The 27,641-nt window shown below is 47.0% G+C and overlaps 1 protein-coding gene across 1 annotated transcript in view; it reads left to right on the top strand.

Moving 5' to 3' along the window:
- LOC122662039 (nucleotide-sugar uncharacterized transporter 2-like) overlaps positions 1-27,641 on the top strand; it is a 51,908-nt gene that overhangs the window by 17,274 nt on the left and 6,993 nt on the right. The window contains exons 2-6 of the mRNA XM_043857591.1: positions 337-488; positions 588-796; positions 873-966; positions 9,657-9,823; positions 9,938-10,108. Coding sequence (XP_043713526.1) covers positions 337-488; positions 588-796; positions 873-966; positions 9,657-9,823; positions 9,938-10,108 — 793 coding nt within the window. The remainder of the gene's footprint in view (positions 1-336; positions 489-587; positions 797-872; positions 967-9,656; positions 9,824-9,937; positions 10,109-27,641) is intronic.

Raw genomic sequence — 27,641 nt, 5'->3', positions numbered from 1 at the left:
GGCTGGAATCAACTATTGAACTAGGGATCAGGGGCTGAAATCATGTCCATCCCCCTAGCAATACGGTAGCCTCTAAACTCATCATCCATCCATATCTGTGCTGCAGTAGGCTGATCTCTACGTCGTAGTCTCTGGGACATTATGAACTGTCGGATCAGTGGTCTGATGTCCTCTTGATCAACATATTTTACAGATTAAATTGATTGACAAAATTTTCTTCATAAAGTTTTAAGATCTGAATAGCGGTTTGTCGGGCCTCTGCTTTTCGTTTATTTTCTTATTCTTTATATATCCTCACAAGCTTATTTTCCATGATATGATTCCTCATTAATATAGGCAGAGCATTGGAAGACCTGCGAGCTTCTCTGTTTAATGAGTTGCGTACTTCTGAAGGTGCAAAGCGTCAACAGCAACGAATATGTGGTCCCACTGTTGCTCTTTTGTTCAATTTCTTGGTTTCTGTTGGCATTATATTGATGAACAAATTGGTAATTCCATAGACCTTTTTATTCTGATTCTGTGATTCTATTTATAAATTCTGTACTGTACTGAGATTTGTTGTTTCAACTGTCTTTTTTTCCTTATAGGTCCTTGGCAAAGTTGGTTTCAATTATCCCATCGTCCTCACGTTCATTCATTATGCATTGAGCTGGTTATTGATGGCCATTCTCAACACCCTTTCACTTCTTCCTGCACCCCCTCCCTCAAAGACAACTCCATTTTCCTCCTTGTTAGCACTTGGGGTGGTGATGTCTCTCTCTAATGGCCTGGCTAATGTCAGCTTGAAGTTTAATAGGTGAGCTATGAAAATGCTGTTTCTTTCCACATCATATTCTTATGGACATTGTAAGTTATAATTTCTATATTTTCAGCATTGGTTTTTATCAGATGGCCAAGATTGCTGTAACTCCAACAATCGTTCTAGCAGAATTTCTTCTGTTCAGGAAGACAGTTTCTTTCCAGAAGGTAAGTGTTGCCACTGTTACTGGCTAGTTTGATTTTGCTCTTTTGTTATTATTATACCTTTGACATGGGCATGGATACATTACTGGCTCATACAGTGTCATTATGTTATACATTAGTCAAATAATACAAATATATATTTGTCTTAAGTAGGATATCAAGCAATTAATAACATTGTTAATATATTTTCTATTTTACTTTATTGCCGTGCTAAAAGAAAATTAATAAGCTAGTGAGTGATGGAGTGTTATATTCTCAATCAATATATTTAAGGCAGAAGTTTCTTTGCATGACCCATGTGGGAAGGCCTTTTTATATGGTCCACCTAATTGTGCCATGTCAAAGTTTGATTTGGTGATTCTGAATATTGGATAGATAGCACAAGTGATGGGATCCCTGGTTCAGTAACTTTGATTATGGGTTGCTATGGGCCCACCCAGATGATGGACAACTCAAATAACATTGGTAGTGGTGATTCTGTAATTAAATGGAATTTCAAGACTCTTTTGTGTGAAGCTAAGAGAAACTGGAGACTAATTTGCAATTAAGTTGAAAGAGGGGTTTTCTGGCACTTGGAATAGAAGGGGGAAAAGGAAATAACAAACTTAAAGGGATAATGGCTTGTGTGGAATTTTAGAAACAACAGTCCATATTCATAATAAGATTTGTAATCCTCTACTTCTCGAGAACAGAATCCAGCAGAAGGGGGAACCAACTTGTAATTGGAATAACCCTTCAGCCAAGGCTCCTATTTGATAATGCAGCCATGATCAACCTCGAACCAGGGAACCCAACGGGAGATCGATTGCAGCCAGGATCAGCACAATAAGGATGAACAAATTGAATAACTGAAACTTTTATTGTTTTTTTTCTTCCTGTTTACATATGAAAGATGAACATAGAAAAGGATAAGAACAAGAAGAAGAAGAGGATATAGGGAAGATAAAAGAAGAAGGGGGTAAGGGATGGCTTTCTAAGCCTGGGTCTCTCACCCATAGCTATCCCAGCTGTTGAAACAAGGATATTCTCCCATAAAAGATGGCAACATGGCCTGAAAATTCTATTCTCCAACTACCCACTGCTACTGTTTATGCTGGCACTTACAAGAGGGTCTGCCTATTTAATGGAATAGGTTTCTGTTAACAAAACAGTATTGAGGGAATGGCTAGAATAATCAATGTGATTATTCAGCCCTTGTGTTTATAACTTTCATAAAAACAATGAAATTACATTAACAACTTCCCACTCAACCCTTTGGTGAAGACATCAGCCAGTTGATCTTCAGACTTCACAAAAGGGATACAAATCTGCCAACTCTCTAATTTCTCCTTGATGAAGTGTCTGTCGATTTCCACATGCTTGGTACGGTCATGTTGCATTGGATTGTGGGCAATGCTAATTGCCGCTTTGTTATCACAATACAGCATCATTGGAAGATGAACAGAACCATGGATATCTAGGAGTAAACTCTGAAGCCACAATAACTCATATATGCCCTGGGCCATAGCACGGAATTCAGCTTCAGCACTAGATCTTGCTACAACATTTTGTTTTTTACTCCGCCATGTGACCAGATTTCCTCCAACAAAAGTACAATAGCCTAAAGTAGACTTCCTGTCAGGATTACCACCCCAGTCAGCATCTGTGTAAGCCTCAATGCGAAGATGGTCATGAGGAGACAAAAGGATCCCTTTTCCTGGAGCTGATTTCAAGTAATGGAGAATACGAAGAACAACAACCATGTGAGTGGAATAAGGATCATGCATGAATTGGCTTACTAGGCTCACAGCAACTGCAATATCTGTTCTGGTGTGGGAGAGAGAAATCAGTTTTCCCACCAATCGTTGATATCTACCCTTATCAACAGGATCACCATCCTTCTCTTGTAGACGAGTAGTAGCTTCCAAAGGAGTGTCACAAGGATGACAACCAAGCAAATCAGTCTCTAATAGTAAATCTAGAACATACTTTCTTTGGAAGAGAAAGATGCCTTTGGGAGAACGAGCAACTTCAATCCTACGAAAATATCTTAGCTGTCCTAGATCTTTTATGTCAAATTCTCGTCCCAAGAAAGTCTTCAGGTGAGAAACTTCATCTGCATTATTACTAGTCACAACTATGTCATCAACATAAACTATAAGAAGAATGACCTTTTCTCCCTTTCGCTTGATGAACAGAGTGTGATCAGCATTACTCTGTTTGTATCCACAGGAGACCATGGCTTTATGAAACCTACCAAACCATGCCCGTGGAGATTGCTTTAACTCATATAGTGCCCGTTTTAGCCTACAAACTTTCCCATGGGTCTTGTCAGAAGAAAAACCTGGAGGAACTTCCATATAAACCTCCTCTTCCAACTCTCCATGAAGGAATGCATTTTTGACATCCAACTGCTGCAAGTCCCAGCCAAGGTTGACAGCACAAGACAGAAAGACCTGGACAGTGTTCAACTTCGCAATTGGGGTAAATGTCTCCTGGTAGTCGATCACATAAGTCTGAGTAAAGCCCTTAGCCATAAGCCTGGCTTTATATCTATCCACTGTTCCATCTGGCTTCTGCTTGACAACAAAAACCCATTTGTACCCGACTGATTTCTTACCCGAAGGAAGAACAACTAGCTCCCATGTCTCATTTTTAAATAAGGTCGTCATTTCTTCCATTATGGCTGCTTTCCACTTTGGATCTGCAATAGAAACAGAGGAAAGAGAAGAAACAAATGCACGATAGGAAGGAGATAAAGCATCATAGGAAACAACATTGGAGATGGGGTGTTGGGTACATGGTCTAACGCCTTTACAAACAGCAATAGGTAAGTCAAGAGAAGGATCCTTACCAGATGATATAGTAGGGTTTGAATCTGGATCAAGTGCAGACGATTGTAGAGGTGGTATGGTGGTGGTGGTAGGCTCAACTTGTCCTTTGTGCTCCCGGGTATAGACTTTATCAACAAGGATTTGATTGACTGGTCTACACTCCCCTTGATGAGGAACCACTGTAGGGGCTAAAGTTACAGAGGGCTTCCCCTGAATAGGAGCCGGAAGAATAGCAGACACATCTTCAAAACCTAGATCCTGCTCCCCCTGAAGAGGTGTCTAAGAATAATACGCCAAGGACTCATAGAAGACAATATCCATGGAGACAAAAATACGTCTAGTAGGTGGATGATAACACTTGTATTCTTTCTGGGTCGTAGAGTAGCCCAGAAAAATACACCGAATGCTCCGTGGATTAAATTTCCTATGAGGATGATGATTGCAAACACAGCAGATGCAACCAAAAACTTTAGGGGAACCACAAAGGAGGAGGAACCCTGGAGGAGGTCAACTGGGGAACGACCATCAAGGACATGGGTTGGTACACGGTTGATGAGATAAGCAGCGGTAAGAATGGCATCACTCTAGTATTGTGAAGGAACCTGCCGTGCAAACATAATGGCCCGGGCCACCTCAAGGAGATGTCGATTTTTCCTTTCAGCAACTCCATTCTGGGCAGGTGTGTCAATACAACTGGTCTGATGGACAATACCATTTTCAGCCAAATAAAGTTGGAACTGACCCTCCATGTATTCTTTTCCATTATCACTTCGTAAAGTTTTCAAAGTGGCATTGAATTGGGTCTGAACCATACGATGAAAAAGCTGAAAACAACGGAAGACTTCACTTTTATGGCTCACATTGTATACCTAGGTGGCACGAGTATAACAATCAATGAAGGAGACAAACCATCTATGACCAGAAATGGAAGTACAACGGGCAAGGCCCCACACATCAGAATGAACAAAAGCAAAAGGAGACGCATTTCTTTTATTTAATGAAGAATAACTGGAACGAGTCTGTTTGGCCAAAACACAAGCCTCACATAAAAACTCATTCCTATTACATTGCGTGATCAAGTTGGGAAACAAAAGAGCTAAAGTACTAAGGGATGGGTGACCAAGCCGACAGTGCCAGAGATGAAGTTCAGGTGATGAGATGGACTGTAAATGATGAACTGAAGAGGAAGCCGAATGCAAAGCAGAAGGCTGACCCGTGTCAAGTAAGTTGAGACCACCTTACATCTTACCACCCCCAATCGTGCGCCCCGTCTCCAGATCCTGTATGGCACAATGAGAAGGGAAAAATGTTAGTTTGCAGTTCAAATCTCTAGTAAGACTACTGATAGAGAGAAGGTTGGTAGAAAATGAGGGAAAATGCAAAACAGATTTTAAGGAAAGGGTAGGAGAGCAGCGTATGAAACCCTTTCCATTAATAGGAGAAAGGGAACCATTAGCCACTCGAACACTGTCTTTGCCAGAAGATGGAGAATAAAGATGAAACACATGGGAGGAGTCAATCATGTGATCAGTGGCACCGGAGCCTATAATCCAAGGACTGGATACAGCCTATGCACACAGACCGACTGGAATACCTGAGGCAAAGTAAGAACCAGGATGGGCAGCCGGTGCAGATGCCGTAGTAGAGGCAGCGGAAGAGGCCTGGAGCATGCGACGGAAAGCTAGGAGCTCATCCTGAGTAAGCCCAATGTCAGAGGAAGGGGCAGCAACAGTAGTAGTAGGAGAATCAGCCAGATGAGCCTTGGGTTTAGACTTCCCACGACCTTTCTTTTCTTCAAAATCAGCAGGCTTCCCATGGAGCTTCCAGAATTGAGCCTTAGTATGATATAGCTTGTTGCAGTGTTCACACTTGACAGACCCTTTTGGGGGCAGCAGTACCACCATCAGTAGTGGTAATAGAAAGAGCACTGGAAGCAGCCTGCAAGGTAGAGCGATCAACAACAGATGAATGTAACATAGCAGCTCGACAAGATTCCTCATTATGAACCAAGGCAAAGGCCTGCTCTAGTGTGGTGAGAAGTTGTTGGTAGTGATGGCTGGGCTGCTGTTAAGGACTTTTTTGAAGGGGGCAGCCTTCCTAGGAGCTTCACCTCTGCCAATCTTGTGCTTGCCCCGAAGAAGGACAACCCTGAGGTAATGTCTGATTTCCGGCCCATTACTCTCTGTAATTTTTCTTATAAGATTATTGCTAAGGTTTTTGTTTGTAGATTGGCTGTGCTTCTCCCCTCCTTGGTCGTGGAAGAGCAGGGCGCTTTTGTCCAGTGAAGGTATGTCCATGATAACATATCCATTGCCCAAGAGGTTGCTCAAGACTTGAATAGGAAGGGCCGGGGAGGCAATGTGATTCTCAAATTGGATATGGCGAAGGCTTATGACTGCCTAGAGTGGAAATTCCTCTATTTGGTGCTCTCAAAGTTTGGGTTTGTTGACGCTTGGATTGGTAAGACTATAGATAATTGTTGGTTTTCTGTAGTCCTGGGAGTCTCTGCTTTTGGCTTTTTCAAGTCTTCCAGAGGTTTGAGGCAAGGGGACCCCTTGTTGCCATCTCTTTTCATTTTGGCGGAAGAGGTTCTGAGCAGGGGTCTTACAAATTTGTTTGTTGAGGGGAGGGCTTCTTATTTCCTGCTTCCAAGAGGGTGTCCTGGAATCTCCCATTGCTTGTTTGCTAATGATACCATTATCTTTACCAGGGGTTTGAAGAGCTCTTTGAAGCAAATTCTGGGTTTTCTTAGCAGATATGAAAGTTTCTTGGGGCAGCTGGTGAATAGGCAAAAGAGCTGTTTTGTGTTGGGTAAAAAGGCCTCAGTGGCAAGGGCTCGAATGGTGGGGACCGTTACTGGGTTTGTGAGAAAGGAGTTGCCGATCACTTACTTAGGGCCCCCTCTCTATGTTGGAAGGCTTAAAGTTTGTTTCTTTGATGAACTGGTTGGAAGAGTTAGGAACAAGGTGGCGGAGTGGAAAGGAAAGCTCTTGTCGGCTGGGGGACGAGTGACTCTGTTAAAGCATGTTCTTGCTTCTATTCCTATCCATGTTCCTGCTACTTTGGAGCCGCCGAAAGTTATTCTCAGGAGAATCTGTGGCATTCTCGTTGACTTTCTTTGGGGGAGCTCAGAGTGGGGGAAGCGGAGGCAGTGGGTGAGTTGGCAGAAGGTTTGTAGGCCATAGGAAGGAGGCTTGGGGGTTAAGCTTTTGGAGGATTTGGGCCTTTCTCTAAGGCTCAAAGGTTGGTGGAGGATCCTTTCTGATCAATCTTTGTGGAGCTCTTTTTACGTGGCAATATTCTTTAAAGGTAATCATGCTGCTCTGGCTGGGTCGAGTGGTTCAGAGTCGAAAACTCGGAGGAATGCATTAGCTCTTAAAGATTTCATTCTAGGCAGGTCATGGTGGTTAATTGGCTCTGGAGATGTTCTTTTTTGGCTGGATAACTGGGTTGGGGTTGGTCCTTTGATTGACTTTATGGACACCGCCCTTCAGGTTGACACATCCTTGTGTGTTAAGGAGGCTGTTAATGAGGATGGCTCTTGGAGGCACGACTTGTTGAATCGGATTGACTCGGCCTGGGGTTTGGCAGTCTGTCCTTCAGAGTGTAGTTGTGCTTTTTCAGGCAAGGATGATGTGTTGGTGTGGATGTTCACTAGTGATGGTTGCTTCACTGCTAAATCGGCCTGGACTGAGGTGAGGTGCGAATCGCCGGAGGTAGCCTATGCCAGATGGATTTGGAACCAATCCCTGCCCACGAAGGTTGCCTTTTTTACATGGCAGCTCCTTAATGGACAAATCCCGATTGATGAGGCATTAATGGAGGTGGGCATTCCGTTGGCATCTAAATGCAATTGCTGTGGGAGGCCTAAGAGGGAGGCCACTAATCACTACGGCAAAAGTTTGGAGGTTTTTTTCACGTGTTTTTGATATTGATATGCTGCCTTTTCAGGACGTCAGAAGTCGTATTTTCCTTTGGCATAGGTTGGCGGGCTGTAGCAGCCTAAGCGCCTATGTTACAGGACTCTTACCTTCCTTGATTGTTTGGGAGCTATGGAAGGAAAGAAATAACAGAAGACATGGTGAAAGTAGGGCGACCTGCTTGTGCTATTATTGAGTGTGTTAAACTCTGGGTGAGAGGCCTGTACCCTTCCAAGTTTGGAAGATCGTCTTCCCCAAGGGATGGTTTAATCCTACAGTTATTGGGTCTTCTGGCTCCTCCTGCCCGGCTGAAACATCCCATCTCTGTGTATTGGTGCTCGCCTTTCGTCTCTGTGAAGCTTAATGTGGATGGTGCTTGTAGAGGCAATCCTAGTGCGGGCGGTGGTGGGGGAGTCATCAGGACAAAGAGGGTGTTATGCTGGCTGCCTTCTCAAATTTCTATGGTGAGTGCACAAATTCAATTGCAGAGTTGAGAGCCTTGAGAGATGGTTTGAAGCTGTGCCTTGACTTGGGGCGGTGGTCAACTCTGATTCTGCGTCCACCGTTAGAATGGTAAATCTTAAGTGGTGTAATCTCTGGAGGGGCTGGTATTGGTTTCAGGAAGTCTTGGCCTTGCTTTGTTCTACTTGCTATGGTTACTTTCGCTTTTAGGGAGAGTAACAGGGCGGCTGATTGGATGGCCAACCTAGCCTGTGACTCAGGTTCATCCATCTGTTACCACGGTGGCAGCCAGCCACCGGAGGAGCTATAGCGGATTCTTCGGGAAGACAGGGCTGGCTTGCCAGTTCTACGGAAATAGTATTTATTGCTTGCTTCTTTTGATTGTATGGGTCGGGTCCAGAGTTGAGGTGAGAGTTTTGCTCCTTTGGTTTGGGGTAAGGCGGTATGTCCCCCCCCTTATATTCTTTATTCGTTGGTTGGTTCTAATAAAATTCTAGGGGCTTGCCCGGGTCCCAGGTAATATTCAGGTTAAAATAAAAAAAAATATATATAAAAAAAATGCCCTACAATGATGCACATCTAGCATAGGTTCCAACAATGCACAAACCTATCTCTAGCATCAAGTACTAGACACAAACAACAATTGAAATAAATAGGAGATGAGAATCCTTACAATCCTTTATCTGTATCAATCTCTGGGACCCTGTAATGTCCCTGAGATTCTCCCAGTGCTCATTAGAATCTTCAACTTCCTTTATATACATTTTCTTTTCACCAAATTTTTAGAATTTTTATCTTCTTAGTGGATTTTTGAAGCTTTATTTTGTTAAATGTCCAACTCCGTTTGGATTTGAACTTAACATGCCTACCTGTCTGCAAAGTTTGGAACTCAGCCAAACTGCTACATGGAAGATAATAGATTCGTAGAGGAAGGCCTCCTAACTGGGCTGTCCAGGAAGCCATTCTTGTACATTTAATTTTTCTTAGCATTGAATGACCTTTACTCAGAAGCATTGCTTGTTCTCACTAGGCAAATAGAGTGTACATTCTGTGCTTTTAATACAGACTACAGAGTCTGGTGTCTAGACATTTTAGGCCTTCAGATAAGAATGCCCGAGATCCAAGTCATCACTGGCAAAGATCTGTTAATTCCTCAGTGCCGGGCAGTTTGGAAGCAAGCTAAGCTACCTAAAGCTTTTGGCGATTCTATTGGTCACCGACTTATTGATTTGACTGCAATTTTTTGTTCCCTCATAATTTAGGTATTTTGATCTGTTAACTAGGATTATCCAACCCATGGTTGGGCAATGGTCCATTGCCTACATTTTGAAATACTACGTTGATGAATACTTTTTGCCTTGTTTTCATACAAAGCATAAGGAGTTCCCTGTATATGATTCATACATTTATTTTGAGTGCACTTATTACATGTATTATCACTTTGAGAAGGAAATTCCCTTATTGTTGTGATTGGGGCTGTCATTATTAAATCTTGCAGGTCTTAGCACTTACTGTAGTTTCTATTGGTGTTGCTGTGGCTACTGTTACCGATCTCCAATTCCACTTCTTCGGTGCTTGTGTAGCATTGGCTTGGATCATACCAAGTGCAGTCAATAAGATCCTCTGGTCAAACCTACAACAACAGGAAAACTGGACTGCCTTGGCGTATGTTCTCTATCTACCAAAATGTCTTCTTGATTTTGTTTTGTTTTTTTTCTCGTTTTGATTCCTTACAAAGCCATAGGTCTTTAGATCATGACCTTTGTAATTATTGAGCAGGTTAATGTGGAAGACGACACCAATTACTTTGTTCTTTCTGGTGGCTCTGATGCCTTGGCTCGATCCTCCAGGTGTCCTCTCCTTTGGTTGGACGTTCAGTAATACCTCGGTGATACTCATGTCGGCTGTTCTTGGCTTCTTGCTTCAGTTGTCTGGTGCTTTAGCACTTGGGTAAGTGTTGGGTCATTAGTAGGCCACTCTGTCTTTGGATTATTCTAATTGGTGATGAACCCTAAAGTATTGGTGTTGTGTACCTATTAAACAAGTATACCAACTGAGAAGTGCCTAGAACCATAGTTCAATATCTCGCGATATATCGGTATCTCGAGCCTACCGAGATATCCGAAATATACCGAAATTTCGCCGAAATATGGTATTTTTTCTGCCATATTTCGGCACTCCATCTCGATGGGTTTTTGGCCATATTAAGGCCTGATACTTCTTGTACAACCTTATTTAAGCTAAATAAACACATTTAAACCTTCATATTGCAAAAAAAATGAATTCAAAGTGGTGTTTTGGGTTTGCTCCCTTGATTGACTGTATACGGTCGGACACTGATGTATAAAATAGTTAAATACACATTGTTTAAGTACTAAAAGACGCAATAAGAAATTTAAACAAAGTAATGAAACAAAAATAAAGTCAAATGTAGCCTTTAGTTTAAACTCATAAAGTCTTAAGTGCATAAGTCATAACTCATAAACTTCATAATAGTCAATAGTTCAATACTCAATACACAAAGTATTTCTACGAAATTTACCAAAATATACCGAAATGTACCGAAATTTACTAAAATATACTGCTCAATACACAGTATTTCTACGAAATATACCGAAATATGCCGAAATTTCTACGAAATTTGAACTTTTTTCATTTCGGAAGCCCATCTCGTCTCGGTAGTGTCGAAATTACCGAAATTTACCGAAATTTCGGCAATAAATGCCTAGAACTATCTTGGATGGGTTGAAAAAGTCGTCTCTTTAAGACTGGCCAAGTCTTTTCCAAACTGGATGGTTGATTAAATTGACCCAATTTCAGTCAAGGAAAAGCTCACCAGTTTCTTCAACGTTCTGAGCCTAGACTGAATATACATGGATATGTGTGCACGTAATGCTTCATAGTTAGTAAAGTTTTTTTTTGGGTGAGAAAAAATTATGGGAACTTGTATTATAATGGTAAAAGGCATTCTGTGCACTCATGCCCTAGGGGGTTGACTTTTTATCCTTTTGGAATTTGAATTTTTAACTTTTTATTGGATTCGAATAGGGGGGGATTTGTTTATTTATGAATAATAATATTTTAAGTAAATGAAATAACAATTATAAAAACATTTAAATCATTTGGCATAAATAAGCGTTGCCCTTGACAACTATGATTCTTAGTACATTGTGCGTACACTAGTAAACTTGGGTCAATAACCACAAGTACTGTTTTGAGTGTTTTTTAGAATGTAAAAAATAGGCTGTAGAAAAAACCAGAGCACAAAATATATTTCTGGGCCTTGAAACCACCAACTCGAGTTGGCTGGGAAAAAATCCGTGGTTTCAACCAGTTTTGACCATATCTCAGTTTCTGCCTGGTTAAAACCAGTGTCGAAACCAAGTTTAGAACCTTGCTACAATACTGTTGCTCTTAATAGGAAGAACAAAGAAAGAAAAAAGCAATAAAACCATCATCCATTCATCTATATCTATTACTGAAACAGATTCTAACTAGGAAAGATATAGCCCAAAAGAAGGAAATCTCCTCCTTGCATGGGCTAAAATGGAGTTGTCCTCACTAACTAGGAAACTGGAATAGATAAGGAAACTATGTCTAAATCTGGTCTGGAATAAACTATTACTTCGTTAGCCTGTCTAAACAACTCAGCAGAAAAAAATGAAGTAATTAAACTCCTAAAAATTAACCCATGATTTGGCTGTCTGATGTGAACCAGATCTTGAACCATGGGTCAGGTAATGAACCGGAAAACTAGTTCAAGGTTGAACCAGACCAGCCAGAATTGCAGGAGATTTTCTTCCTCTTCTTTCTTCTGCTGGAATTCTGCATGACCAGGACTGTGGAACAGTACACTATAGTGGTTGGAGTACTGTAGGCGTGCATGGATATACATGGAGATGTATGATAATAAATGGGAGGGTATTTGATTGAATTAGGCTGTAAAATTTGAAACATGGCTAATCCAGACAATGTCATCTCTATCCAAGGGTCGGAATTGCCACAATCATCTATCCATGTGACGTGTTACATCAGACCATGTCCTCTCTATCCAAGGGTCAGAATTTCCATCGTTATCTATCTATTGCGTAAGGAAATCGTCAGCGGTCCCTCTGTGTACCGTAACCTACAAAAGGACCAAGGGGTGACAACGGAGAACCAGTGTGGTTCCGGCCTAGGACTCTCCGATGCCAAAGTCAGATCTCTCTGAGCAAATAGATGAGTGAATAAAACTCAAGATGATCAATTGAGTAGCATACTTTCCTTTTTATAGCAGAGTATGGCGGTGTGGAGAGTCCAGTTTGATGGCGAGTAATCCATGTAGAGATAGAGACCCTGAGTAGCAGGGCTCTTCCGTGGCTGGCCATCTCCCTGTGGGAGGGAGTGTCCCAGCGGTGTTGGGATTCTTAGTAGATAGACACCTGCGTGTGTGGTGGTAGCTCCTTTGGTGTTTGAGTCTATCTGGGCGATGTGACTTCTAGGCAGTGGCCTAGAGTCCTGGAGATGGTGTATGTTTGCTTGTGGAGCACTATCCACGGAGGTCATGTGTGTGACGTAGAACTTGGTGAAGAGGTGGTCGCGCCTAAGGGAGGCTGTGCCTGTGGAGGCCGCGCCTAAGGGAGGCCGCGCCTGTGGAGGCCGCTCCCGTGGAGGTCGCGCCCGGAGGCCGTGCCTGGAGGCCATGCCGGTGGAGGTCACGCTTGGAGGTCACGCCCATAGAGGCCGCGCCTGGGGCCGCTCCTGTGAGGAGGCCCCGCCTGAGACCGAGCCTGGTGGGAGGGGTCGCGCTTGTGAGGAGGCCGTGCCTAGGGCTTATGTCCACGTTGGATCTCTTCTGGGTCTAGGACGGTCCCTTCTTGGACTGGTACACGTGGCAGCTCCTGGTTGGTCCGAATAATTTTGGGTTCATCATTTGCCCCCCTCTCTTGGAACAGAATGTCCAAGAGAGTAATGCTTTCATGTAGTGATGGGTTTTTCGCAATAAGCTTCCCTTGAGGGGCTTGCCTATAAATCTTCTAGTGAGGTGGGAGAGGTTGTAGGTTCAAACCTCTCTTCCTACACTTTTTTTTTTTTTTTTTCTTCTTTTCTGTATATATCTTCTTTCTTCTCCTTTGCCTTTTCACTTTTCACTTCTCATCATCCTCTTTTTGCTTTTTGCTTTCCACCTTTTTTGAAATCTTGTCTTTTCCTTGCATTCATTTGGCATTTGCCTTTTTGGGTGCCCACCATGTGTTTGTCTTTAAGCAACATAGAATAGTGTGACTTTTTGTTGGCTTCCTTGCTCTCTCTTGGCCTTTGGCCTTGGCTTGGTGCTTGCTTGGGGCTTGCTTGCCGCGCCCATTACGTTCACTTTCCTTACTCGCACCTATTCGAGGTCGCGCTTGAGACCGTGCCTATCCGCGCTTGCGCTGGAGGTCGCAACAGTGTCTACACCAGAGGCCACGCCTATTCGTGTGCACTAGAGGTCGCGCCCGTGTCCACATCAGAGGCCGCGCCCATCCATACCTATGTTAGAGGTCACGCCCAGAGGCCGCGCCTGGGGTTACGTTGCGCTGGAGGTCGCACGCCTGGGTCGCGTTGAGGCCGCATCCGCTCGAGGCCGCGCCTGCTTGAGGCTACGCCCGCTTGAGGTAGAGTTCGCCCGTCCGTTTGAGGTAAATTTTTTTTTTGTTTTTTTTGTTTTGTAGATGCCTTTCACGAATTACCTCTCATGGATCTGTTGATTAACCTTTGCAGCTGGGCTTTTTCCTTCTGGTGTCAGCTTCTTGTCTTTGGGGGAGATCACTTTCTGAGTAAGTAATCTACCTTAGTGCTGTTCATGTCATCTTCTAGTGACTCTGACCCTGCCACGGTCGTGGTTGGATCCTCGGAGGAGCCTTCCTCTGGGTCGCCTTCTCCTGTGGGTACCCTATCTTCAATGCCTTCCCATAGTGCTAGTGAAGGGGAAGTGGGACCTTCCAGCACCCCTAGCCTTGGTAGAGTTCTTAGGTCTTCTGGGGCGGCGCCTGCTGCCGCTGGCCCCTCCAGTAAGTCGGGTCATGTTGCCAGTATCCTGACCCCTTCAGATTTGGTCTCCATTCGTCAGGAGTACCATATTCCTTCGGATGTTGTGCTTTATATTCCCGGACCCAACGATTATGCCTTCTCTCACCGAGCGGACGAGATCTGTCTCTATCGTACTTTCTTTCTCCAGGATCTTCGCTTTCCTATTCCTCGTTTTGTCGAGTTAGTGTTAGAGCACTGGCACCTCACCCTCGGGCAGGTATTGCCCAATTCCTGGAGGGTCACTTTGGGCTTTTATGTGTACTTCGCTCGTATGGGGCGTGTTGCCACTGTTACCCTGTTCTCGTATTTCTACTTGTTGAAGAAGGGGGACGGTGGATGTTATCACTTCGCTTGTTGCATCCTCAAGGGACCCTATGCCACTTTGGAGCTCCTCGAGGGGATCACTAGTTCAATGAAGTACTGAAGGGATCGCTTCTTTTTTGCTACGGTCCCCCGATGCTCACTGCGGACTATCTGAGAGGTTATCGACCTCAAGAGGGTCAATCATGGCCTTGAGTTGAGTGATTCTGAGGGTGACTCCCTCAAGCGATGTCTGGGACGTGATCTATTCAACGTCCAGGAGTTGGACTCAGAGGCCTTCCTATTTCTTTGGAAGCTGAGTCCAGGTAAGATTATTGTCCTTTGTACTTGATCTTTTATGTTTGTCTCCTCTGAGTGCATTGACTGTTGATTTTTCTTAATGTCTTCCTTAGATATTGCTATGTAGTGAATCTTCGACCGGATATTAATGTCTTCCACGATAATCTGCGGAAAAGGCCACCCAGGGTGGTTTATCTTCTGGTGGGAAGGCTTCGTCGGCCTCTAGGCCTTCTTCTGCTACAGCCGCTGGTATCAAGCGGAAAGGGGGTCTTGATTTGTCCATTACTACGAGTAGTCCGCAGGTTATCCTCCCGAAGCCACGGCTGGCTGCTGGCGCTCCGAGACCTCCCCTTCCTCCTCCTGCCGCTTCGCAGGGAGTGACGTCTTCCGTTGGCACGCCTGCTGCTTCGTTGCCTCCATCGACTGTTGCTTTGCCGACCTCGTCCACTCTGGTGCTTCCTTGGGAGCTTCAGGAGGGTGTAGTCCTGACTTGCCCGGGTGTGCCTCGGGAGTGGTTAGACCTGGGGAGGCTTCCTGCTGAGCGTGCGGCCTTTCAGGGGATGAGTGACTCGGTTCTGGTGCACACTCTATCAGGATCTGGCCTCAGTGAGTCATATCTCCATTTTTTGTTTTCCATGTCGTCGTGTGATTGGCTTCTGATGCTGTTGTCTATAGGTCCAGCATCGCACCACCGAGGCAGTGTTTCGTCTCGAGCAGAAGGCATTCCAGGAGATCCAGTAGACCCGCCGGGTTCGTAGCTTAGAGAGGGAGCTCCAGGAGCATTGAGTCGCTCGAGAGGAGGCCACCGTTCGGGTGAGGAGGTTGGCTGAGGAGCTCATAGCGATGTCTTTCCGGTGCGGGGTTGTGGAGGCTAAGAGTTCAGCTACTCTTAGCCCGGATTTGTGTCTTGGAGGAGGAGCTTCGAGATCTGAGGCAGAGCCATGAGGTGGAGTTGGTTGGGGCCGGTAGGCATGCTGTGGAGGAGTACCAGAAGTCTTTAGAGCTTACAGATTGGTTCTATGGAGAAAACCAGGGGATATACGATGCGGGGATCCAGGACTTGGCCGCATATGTCCTTGAGGAGACTCCTGGCTATGATTTCTCACGGTTCGCGGGTGTGGCAGCATTGACCTCAGTCGCTGCTGTAGCCACCGAGCCTGCAGGGGAGAGTATGGCGGCACCCGAGGAGGGGGTTACTCGGCCCGATGAGGGTACTGTTTCTGTGGGGGAGGGTGTGACACGCTCCCCTAAGGCTGAGATGGCTTCTCCTCCTGAGGAGGATGTGACTCCCCCTGCGGAGGTTGTTTGACTTTTGTTCATATAGTATGCTGGATTTGTGGATTCTAAACTCTGAGTTGTGACTTTATTTTCAATCACATGTAGTTAATTTCTTACCCTCTTCGCATATAACATATCTTGAGTAGTTATTTGATCTTTATTGCTTCAATGGTTCTTGGACCTTGGTATTCCTGGGTGGTCGACGGACCTTAGTGGCATCATGCCTTGGTGGTCTACGGACCTGGGTGGCGTTGCGCCTCGGTCTACGGACCTTGGGTGGCATTAAGCCTTGGTCTACGGACCTTGAGCGGTACTAAGCCTTGGTCTACAGACCTTGGGTGGCATTGAGCCTTGGTCTACGGACCTTGGGTGGCACTAAGCCTTGGTCTACGGACCTTGGGTGGCATTGAGCCTTGGTCTACGGACCTTGGGTGGCGTTGCGCTTCGGTCTACAGACCTTGGGTGGCATTAAGCCTTGGTTTACGGACCTTGGGTGGCATTAAGCCTTGGTCTACGGACCTTGGGTGGCATTAAGCCTTGGTCTATGGACCTTAGGTGGCATTGAGTCTTGGTGGCCTACGGGCCTCGGTGTGGTGGAAGTGATTCGATTGAGTAGTAGAAGTGGACGAGTATACCCGAAATCAACTATTTACTTTGGATAATTTTTTTCAAATTACCCTTGAAAGCTGTAATGCATCTAGTGCGACATCGACTATGCTCTGCTCGCCGCCTTTACTACTACTACTACATTCTATCTTTGCTATTGGTCTTGCTTTTTGCTTTTTTCTTGATAGTACTTTTTCGGTGCTCGAGTTCCGTACGATCTACCTTCTTGCCCCCCGGAGTTTTCAAGCGGTATGTCCTTGGGCGTATCTGCTTGGAAACTATGTAAGGTCCTTTCCAGTTTGCTGATAGCTTCCCTTCCTTCCTTGGCTGCAATGCACTTGCTCTCCTTAGGACTAGGTCCCCCTGGTAGAATAATCGCTCTCACACCCTGGCGTTATAGTATTTGGCTGTTCGTTGCTGGTATGCCACGTTCTTCAGCAGTGCCTTCTCACGTATCTCATCCAAGAAGTCCAAATTTGCTCGCAGTCCATCCATGTAGGTTCTTTCATTGAAGTGCAGTACCCTGTGGGACATGGCGAGGACCTCTACTGGTGCCAGTGCTTCTGTGCCATATGCAAGGCAGAATGGGCTTTCTCCTGTGGGTGTCCTTACTATGGTACGGTATGCCCACAGAACACTGAGTAGCTCCTCGACCCACTTCCCTTTGGCTCCTTCTAGTCTTTTCTTTATCCCGTCCAGTAGGGTTCTGTTTGTCACCTCCACCTGACCATTGGCCTGTGGGTATGCTACCGAGACAGGCCGATAGTCAATGCTGTAGCTTTGGCAGAATGCTCTGAACTTGGGATTGTTGAACTGTTTCCCATTGTCCGAGGCCAGTATCCTGGGAACTCCGAATCTGTAAATGACGTCGTCACGGACGAACTTCTCCATCTCATTCTCTGTGATCTTGGCCAATGGTTTGGCTTCCACCCATTTGGTGAAGTAGTCTATGGCAACTACCAAGTACTTGCGGTTGCCTGAGGCTGCTGTGAAGTCGCCTAAGATGTCTACCCCCCACATGGCAAAGGGAATGGGGTTGAGGATGGATGTCAACTTGGTGGCAGGTAGGTGGGGTGCAAGGGCGAACAATTGACATTACTCACAAACCTTGACGTACTGTATTGCTTCCTCTTGCATTCTCAGCCAGTAGAGTTCTTGGCGGAGGATTTTGTAGGCTAGGGCTCTTCCTCCCATGTGGCTTCCGCAGATTCCCTCATGCACCTCTGCCAGGGCGTACTGGGCTCCCTTGGGTCTTAGGCACCGAAGTAGTGGTGCCGTGGCCCCCCTTTTGTATAGTACTCCGTCTAGGACGGTGTACTTCGCAGCTCTTACTCTTATCGTCCTTGCCTTGACCTTGTCTTCCGGTAGGACGTCGTTCTGTAGGTAGTTGAGTATAGGGTCCATCCAACTAGGCCCCTCAATCTCGTTGACCTGCTTCTCCTGATATGTGGGTTCATGTAGTATTTCAACGTACACGGCACTGGCCAGGTTTCTGAGTTCATCGTTGGCTAGCCTGGATAGTGCGTCGGCGGCGGCATTCTCGATCCTGGGAACCCAAACCATCTCGAACCCCTTGATCAACGCTCGAGCATGTGCTAGGTATGATGCCATCCGCTCGACCTTCGCCTCATACTCTCCATTCACCTGGTTTACTACTAGCTGGGAGTCACTCCGGATGGATAGGTGTGTGACTTGAATGGCTTTAGCCACCCGGAGTCCAACTAGTAGTGCTTCATATTTTGCTTCGTTGTTGGATGCTGGGAAGGTGAATCGGAGAGCATATTGGATTTGAAACCCTTCGGGGCTGGTGAGTATGAAACCAGCCCCGCTTCCTGTGGCGTTACTCGAACCATCTACGTATATTTCCCACGATCCTCGATCATGTTCTTCTAGCTCCTCTGCTTCTGACTCGATCTCAGGTAGGGTGCATTTGGCGACGAAGTCCGCCAGGGCTCGGCCTTTGATGGCAGTCCTGGGTTGGAACCTGAAGTCATGCTCACTCAACTCTACTGCCCAGGCTATCAACCGTCCGGAGACGTCTGGTTTGTGTAGCACTTTCTTCAATGGTAGGTCAGTGAGGACTATGACGGTATGGGCTTGGAAGTAAGGTCTTAGCTTCCTAGCCGAGGTCACCAGTGCGTAGGCTACCTTCTCAATCCTGGTGTACCTGGTTTCTGCATCAATCAGCACATGACTGACATAGTAGATGGGTCTCTGTATCTTACCCTCTTCCCTTACCAGTATTGCGTTGACCGCGACGAAGGTCGCGGCCAAGTAGATCTGTAGTTCTTCATTGGGTTTTGGTCGCCCAAGCAGTGGTGGACTCCTGAGGTATTCCTTCACCTCATCAAATGCCTGTTGGCACTCTTCTGTCTGTGTAAAGTCTTTAGGACTTCGGAGGTTCTTCAACGTCTTGAAGAACGGCAGACACTTATCTCCCGACCGTGACACGAACCTAGAAAGAGCAACAATCCTTCCATTCAACCTCTGTACTTCCCTGACTGTCCTAGGGGGTGCCATTTCTTGGATGGCTCTGATCTTGGAGGGGTTGGCTTTTATTCCACGAACTGAGACCATGAATCCAAAGAACTTCCCTAACGTTACCCCGAAGGTACACTTTGCAGGGTTTAGTTTCATCTGGTTCCTTCTCAGCACGGCGAACACTTCCTCCAGGTCGGCCAGGTGTTGATTGGCTTGGACGCTTTTCACGAGCATATCATCCGCGTACACTTCCATGTTGCGCCCGATCTGTTCCTCGAACATCTTATTGACCATCCTCTGGTAGGTGGCCCCTGCATTCTTTAGTCCGAACGGCATGACACGGTAGCAGTAATTCTCCTTGTCCGTTCGGAAGGCGATGTAAGACTCATCATCCTCATGCATGAGGATCTGGTTGTAACCAGAGTAGGCGTCCATAAAACTCAGCATCTCATGACCGGCGGTGGCGTCGATTAGTAGATTAATCCTGGGTAGTGGGTACTCGTCCTTTGGGCATGCCGTGTTCAAATTAGTGTAGTCGACGCACATTCTCCACTTTCCATTAGGCTTGGGTACCATGACCACGTTTGCGAGCTAGGTAGGGAACTTCTCCTCCCTGATGAACCCTGCTCGACTCAACTTCTCGACCTCTTCCTTGATAGCTGTCTGTCGGTCGAGGGCGAAGTTATGCCCCTTCTGTTGGATGGGCTTCCTGATTGGATCGACATGTAGCCGGTGTTCTGCGATGGACCATGGTATGCCTGGCATATCAGAGGTCGACCATGCGAAGACATCTATGTTGGCTTGGAAGAGGTGTCCTAGCTCTTCTTTCTGTTCATTGCTCAATAATGAGCCAACCTGTATAACCTTGGAAGGGTCATCCTTGCTGAGCGGCCATAGAACGAGGTCCTCCACTGGCCTTCCTCTCTTCTCTGTCAGTTCATCCCTCTGGTCACTGACCAGGTTCTGTATGCACAGTGCCATCCCTCGTGTGTTGCCATTGTTGTTCTTTACGAAGGTGGCATAGCAGTCTCTGGCTTTCTTCTGATCACCTCGGACTTCACCTACTCTGTTGTCAGTGGAGAACTTCATCTTCAGGTGGAGTGGAGACACGACTCCTCTAAGGGCTACCAGGGATGGTCGCCCTAAGAGGCCATTGAATGACACCACGGACTTGACGACCATGAAGTTTACTATGATGGTCACCTGTCGAGGGTGCTCTCCAAAGGTGACGGGTAGCTCTATGGTGTCTCTGATGGAGGCTGTGGCGCCTGAGAACCCATGCAGGTAGGTGGGCTCTGGCTTGAGTTGATCGTCTCCGAATCCGAACTGGCGGAAGGCTTCTAGTGAGAGCACGTCCACGGGCGCCCCTGTATCTATCAGTACCCGATGCATGGGTCGATTGGCTATCTCTATCTGCACTACTAAGGCATCCTCATGTGGGAAGCTCACGCCTTCCAAGTCTGCATCCGAGAAGGAGATCACTGTCTCGGTCTTTGCCATCTTACTTGGCTTCTCTGCTATTCCCACGAACCGGGCATGGGCTTTGGCCTTTCTGGTAGACTCCTGCCCCGGCCCTCCAAGTATGGTGAGGATGGGGGCTCCCTTGGTGCCGCTTGCTTCTGGTACATCTCTCCTCTCTTCTGCGCGGTTTCTCTCTCTATCTCGATCCGCCCTCCTTTCTTCCCTTCTTGGTTCTTCTCTTTCTCGATCACGACTTCGGTCTCCTTGGCCCGAACGGCCGTAACGTCTTCCTTTTATGTATTTGTTCAAGCTCCCCGCTCTTACAAGGTTTTCTATTTCTCTCTTTAGTTGGTAGCAATCCTCTGTGTCATGCCTATAGTCCTTGTGGAAGAGACAGTACTTGTTGGGGTTCCGCTTCTCAGGTCCTGCTAGCATGGGTCGCGGCCATCGGAGTAGGTCACGATCTTGGATTTGCATGTGGATCTGGGACTGGTGGTGTTTAGGGGTGTGAACTCTGGACTGCTTGCTCGTTCACTTCTTTCGGGGCGACGGTCACCCCTACCTGAGGTGCGGTCCCCCTTGTCTTGCCGACGCTCAGTCCTCGATCTCTTGCTCTCTTTGCGGTCGTCTGTCGCCGACCTCTTGTCGTCCTGGGGCTTGGCTTCAATCGCCTTCTTTCGAGCTTGCCCTATCTCGGCTATGTTAGCGAACTCGTTACACCGCTCCAGGAGCTCCTTCATGGTCTTAGTCTCATGGCGTGCTAGGTCTTTGATCAATTCAAGGTCCCTGATACCCCCAGCCAAGGCTGCATGCTGGGTCTGATCATCTAGGTCACGGACCTCCAGGGATTCCTTGGTGAACCTGTTGACATTCTCCCTGAGGGACTCCCCAGGGTTTTGGATCACATTCAGTAGGTTGACCGTGGTCTTCTTCTGCTTGACACTGCTCTGGAAGCGGGTCACGAACTGCTCACATAGCTCTGCGAACGATCCTATCGACCTGGGTCGTAGTCTGGAGAACCATGCAGTGGCTGCACCTTTGGGGGATGCAGGGAACGCTCGACAGGCTACCACATTTGATCCACCATACAGGGTCATCATCGCGTTGAAGTAGTTGATGTGGTCATTAGGGTCAGTGGTACCACTATAGAGTTCAAACGTGGGTAACCTGAACCTGGAAGGGAGTGGGGCTGACATGAGCTCTTCTGAGAATGGATGCTGTCCAGGGATCGAGTGTGTCTCGCCCTTGGTTTGCTTCTTCAGCCCTTGCAGCTTCTCATCCAACTCTCGGAGTCTCTTGTCCAGCTCCTCGTCCCGTGATGGTCCCTCACGCCTGGCCGGTCGCTCACTGCGACTGCGTTCTCGTCCTCTCCTTGAAGTCTCCTCCCGCCTTGAGTATTGGCGAGCTGGTGAATGATCACGTCGTGATGAGCCCTGACGTGAACGTGAGGGGCTGTCCTCTCTGTCGGACTGGCTCTGCCTTGGTGCGTAACTCCCCCCTAGTCGACCTTGGAACACTGATCTCCTGATCGAGCCTTCTAGACTGGGTGCCACTGTTCGGTGTGATGGTGTTCTCCCACGATCTGATCGTACTGGGAGGTCTGCTGTTCTCCTTGGAAGTTGGGATGGCTCCCCCTGCTGTCTAGTATGCCTCTCAAACCTATCACCCCTGGGAGGTGATCTCCTAGGGCTCTGCTCCTGCCTACGACGGTGGGTCACTGCTCGCTGCCTTAGGAATTCGTGGAAGAGTCGCTGATCATCGAGGATCTGTCGCTGTAGGTCATTGATCTGATCCATAGTTGCTGGTGCATTGGGGTCAGGTACTACCTCCACCACTACTTTGTTGTTGGGTTCGACTATCGCAACTTGATCATCATCTGGGATCTCCCTCTCCAGAGGGACATGGTCATTGACCCTACGACGTGAGCTCTTTGGAAGAGGTGATCCGTTCCCCTCCCTTGGGGCATTGTTGGTGGAGGGAGCGGTCTTCTTGCCTCGCGGTGCCATGATTGAACAATTGTGGAAACTGGCTAGTAGAGGTGATGGCTAGCGTTGTTCCCACAGACGGCGCCAATCTGTTGCGTCAGGAAATTGTCAGCGGTCCCTCTGTGTGCCGTAACCTGCAAAAGGACCAAGGGGTGACAGCGGAGAACCAGTGTGGTTCCGGCCTAGGACTCTCCGATGCTAAAGTCAGATCTCTCTGGGTAAACAGATGAGTGAATAAAACTTAAGATGATCAATGGAGTAGCATACCTTCCTTTTTATAGCGGAGTATGGTGGTGTGGAGAGTCCAGTTTGATGGCGAGTAATCCATGTAGCAGATAGAGACCCTGAGTAGTAGGGCTCTTCCTTGGTTGGCCATCTCCCTGCGGGAGGGAGTGTCCCAGTGGTGTTGGGATTCTTAGCAGATAGACACCTGCGTGTGTGGTGGTAGCTCCTTTGGTGTTTGAGTTCGTCTGGGCGACGTGACTTCTAGGCGGTGGCCTAGAGTCCTGGAGATGGTGTATGTCTGCTTGTGGAGCACTATTCGCGGAGGTCATGTGTGTAACGTAGAACTTGGTGAAGAGGTGGTCGCACCTAAGGGAGGCTGCGCCTGTGGAGGCCGTGCCTATTAGGCCGTGCCTGGGGCCGCGCCCGCTAGGGAGGCAGCGTCTGGGACCGCACCTGGTGGGAGGGGTCGCGCCTGTGAGGAGGCCGCGCCTAGGGCTTATGTCTGCGTTGGATCTCTTCTGGGTCTAGGATGGTCCCTTCTTGGACTGGTACACGTGGCAGCTCTTGGTTGGTTCGAATGATTTTGGGTTCATCATTATCCATGTGGCTTAAAATTGTGGACCGTGTAGGGGGAGGCCTTTCCAAAATGGGACCGTATAATGATAAATTTCCTATTTGTAAATATACCTTAAATGTTGAGAATTTTATATTGTAGTAGGAATGTTAACTATAAAATATGCATGTTAAAGTAGTTGTTTCAATGTAATTCTATACTGCTCTGCTTGAGATATTTTATGTCTCGGGGAAGATACACTAGCACCCTCTCTCTCTATCTCTTTCCTCACATGAAATCACCTTGCTACCCTCCTAGGTATGAAACCGTTCTACCGCGCCTCATTGGTTTGCTTCTCTATGTCGCTTGCTCAGAGAACCCTCTACCTAAAATGAAATTCGTTCTTATTTTTAATTATAATTAAATCTTTGTATCAAGAATTTAATTGATAACCTTTTCTTCATTGCATGCTGCCTTCGATTTCTTTTTTCGTGGCGCACGGTAAGCTCTGGTGGCGCACGGTAAGCCCTTTCGTTCACGTGGGTTTAGGTCATGGCTTCTCTTCCTCCTCAGGAGGAGCGCCCCCTGACCCCCTTCCAGGGGTTGTCGCTGGTGGGGCCCCGTCATACTCCTTCGCTGCTGCGGTGTCTGAGTCCCTAGCCACCCCCTCTGTCGTGATCGAAGTGAAGAGGCCATCGACGTTTTTTGGAGCTCTGGCTGTTTTTTTCTCCAATGAAGAGGTTGCGCTGTCAGAGAAGGCTTTCTCGGCGGCGTTGATTGCTAAATGCAGCCACGATAGGCCATCTTTGTTCGCGATCAAGGAATACTTGCAGAAGGTTCTGTTTCTGCAGGGGGATGTTGTCATCTCCTCCCTGGACCCGCGACATGTCCTTCTGCATTTCTGAGCCCGGCAGACTATGTCAAAGTCTGGTTGAAAGCACAGGCTCATGTTCAGGGCTACCTCCTGCGGTTTATGAAGCGGACCTCTGAGTTCGTTTCAGGTTGGGAATCCCCCTTCGCTCCGGTCTGGGTCTCCTTGCCTGGGCTGCCGGTCAATTTCTATCAGGGAAACTACCTGGTGTCTGTCGCTGGGACGATAGGAAGATTCTTGAAAGTTGATGGCGCGACGGCCAACTGCACACTCACTGTTGAGGCTAGGTTCTGCGTTGAGGTCGATCTGCGATCTGCGCTTTTGTCGAAGGTTTGGATTGGATGTGGCTCTCAGGGGTTTCATCAGAAGGTGGTTTACGACAAACTCCCACCTATTGTGTGTCTTGCTCGAAGGTAGGCCATTTAGTGGAGGCCTGTAGAAAAGCGAAACGGGGGAGAGATGTCGAGGGGTTTCTAGCGTCCGGCTGCAATGCTGCACAGGGTAACGCCGCTGTTACGGAGGTGGGGGTCGAAGCTGGTGCCAGGAACAGCGAGGGAGTTTTCATCCCCAGGGGAGAGGGGCCCTCCAATGGTGGGCAGAGGAAGGAAGGCAGTGTGCCTGGGCAAAGATTTCTTGCTCTTCCACGGAGGTTGGCGAGACAGGGGGGTCGATGGAGGACTGTAGAGCAGCAGGCTGTGGGCCCCAACAATGTTCAGGTGAATGTGCAGGGCCCTTGCGAGAGGTCGAGCAGGTTGTTGGTTCGCTGGAGGGGATTGGTTTCGAGGGGACCCCTCAGCCGTTGGAGGAGGGCGAAATTCTTCCGGCGGGGTTAGAGTGTACTCCCACGGCAGAGGGGGGGTCGCAGATGGCAGGGGCTTGGTGTTGGTGACGCAGGGTAATTTGGTGGCAGAATCGAGCGAGGAAGATGGCGCTACGGGCGTCGCTGGCTTGGCTGCGGAGAATGACTGTTCGCAGTCTTTGGGTGACACTTTGTTGCCTTTTTTTGATGATAATGAGGGGCCCTTGAGGGCGAAGGACGATGGCCATGTGTCAAGCCAGGCTGCCTCGGCTGTACCAAGCCGAGAGGGCATGGTGGAGAGCCTTAGACGTTTTCATGCATCTATCGCAGGACGGATTCGCAGGTCCTTTGACAAGGATGGTGAGGAAAATATGGGGTCGGTGGCAACAGGTGTTCGCACTGGGAGAAGGCTGCCCCCTCGGGCTGTGTGTCTCAGTGCTGCCTAGGTGTGCAAGAGGAAGAAGATTAAGAAGTCCAAGCGGGGGCAGTCATCCAAAGAGACCACTCCCCGGCGTGTTACGAGATCGATGAGATCGTTGGATTCTACTCCTCAGGGTTCCAAATGAGTTGCCTTTTTTGGAATGCTCGGGGCATAGGGAATAAGCTTACTTCTAGGCGGCTGAAAACTTTACTAAGTGTGCATAGGGTTGATATTGTTGCCATTGCGGAACCTAAAGCTCAGATCTCAAAGGCGTGGCTGGTAATGCGCCGGCTTGGTCTGGAGTTGATGCACACGTCGGAAAGAATTTGGGTTTTTTGGAAGACCTCAGTTCAGGTTCGTGTGGTGGAGCACCCCTAGTTTGTTACACTGGAATGCGTGGATGCCAGTGCAGTAAATTTTATTATCACCTTTGTCCATGGGCTATGCACGGTGATGGAGCGGAGGGAGTTGTGGGAGAGGCTTGAACTTTTTTCAAGGTCTAATTCTTTCCCGTGGTCTGTGGGAGGGGATTTTAACGCTGTTGTGTCCCTAATGTAGCTCTAAATAGGAGATGGTTCCTATTAGAGGCCAAGCAACAGGATCTAAATAAGGCTGCTGGTTTGGCTAGGAGGAATTAGGGTCTTTAAGCTAAATTCTAGGGTTAGGTATGGGGGAATGGGGCAATGTATATCTGATTTTAATATGCAGGCCTTGGGAAGGCTTTTAAAACAGATTTGACACAGATTTAAATTAAAATTCAGATTTCAGAATTTTAGGGTTAAGGTTTTAGATTTTAGAATCTAGGTTGAAAACTAGGGTTTAGGAAGGGAATTTTGGGCTGGGTTTCTGGTCGAATTTTACTGGCAGTGGGGGGAAGGTTTGATCAGAATATTGGCCAATTCTGATGGTTAAAATAGTCTGGACAGAACTGAGACTATCCTAGGGTTTTTGGGTTTTGTGGGAGATCAGGGGATTAGGGTTTTTGAACAAAGGATGGGGCAGCAGTCTGGGTCGAGTGTAGGACTGATGGAGGGGAAGCTGTGATCAGAATTTTATGAAAAACAGATGGAAGATGAAGGCTGGACAGGTCCTAGATGAATTAGGGTTTATGGGATTCAAGCTACACAAAGGGGAAATCGATTGGGAGGGAAGAAGAATGGCTGGAACAGAAAAGTAAACTTCAAACTTACCACAGGAATCCACCGGCAGCAGCTTGATAAGTGAAGGAACCTCCCGATCGGCCGATCGTCTCGATGCAAGGAGTCACAGAAATCCACCCACCCTATCCACCTTGAAATCCACAAGGATGCATACTCAAAGGAGCAAGAACAGCAGCAGCAGTCGGCCAGCAGCAGAAACAGTCTATTTTTTTCAAATTTCAATGTGGGGGAGCCTCCCACGATTTCTAATTTTATAATAAAGGGCCAATGGCCAAATCCTAGTACAAATTAAAGTCTCTACCTTCTAAAATCGTGGAAGGGAGAGATTTCTAACTTAACTAATTTAAAACAGTAAATTGACTAAGATACCCCTACTAACTTAAGATAAAAGAATCTAACTTAAAACAACTAATTTAAAAGAAGATTCCATACTAGCCAATAGGATATAAGGACCTATTGACCAATAGGAACACTTCACTTAAATTAGACCAATTGAACCAATTGGATGCAACCAATTCTAAACCGGTTCAATCTAAAAACAGGAAAATAAATTATGGAAAATAATAATCCTAATCTATGGCTCCCTATTCAAGCCCTAAGTTCAGGGCTTCTTCTTCTTCTTCTTCCTTCTTGGAGCTGCATCAACTCTCCCCGTCTTGAAAGCATTCATCCCCGATGAATGGCTGGAGATCATAGAATGGTCTTCCAAATCAGAATCAAGTTTCTTGAGTTCATCTTCAGCGGATGGTTCAAGCTTGTATGCGGACAGCAGCTCTTTGATGGATGAAGAAGGCTCGAATTCTGGTTGGGCAGCAGCCCCTTGACGTACTACATGAATACCTTGTGAATCATCATCATCAAAATAATCAGCCTCATCATCAGGAGGGAGTGCATGAATATGAATTCCGCCTTGGTCTTCATCTTCACCTTGAACTTCTTTTTCAGCCACGTTGATAGGCTTCTTCTTGTGTGGGCAGTCCCTAGCAATGTGTCCCTTG

Source organism: Telopea speciosissima, chromosome 5 (assembly GCF_018873765.1).
Source record: "Telopea speciosissima isolate NSW1024214 ecotype Mountain lineage chromosome 5, Tspe_v1, whole genome shotgun sequence".
Lineage (NCBI taxonomy): Eukaryota > Viridiplantae > Streptophyta > Magnoliopsida > Proteales > Proteaceae > Telopea > Telopea speciosissima.
The sequence above is the reverse complement of the archived record's forward strand: the minus strand, read 5'-3'. Positions and strand labels throughout refer to the sequence as shown.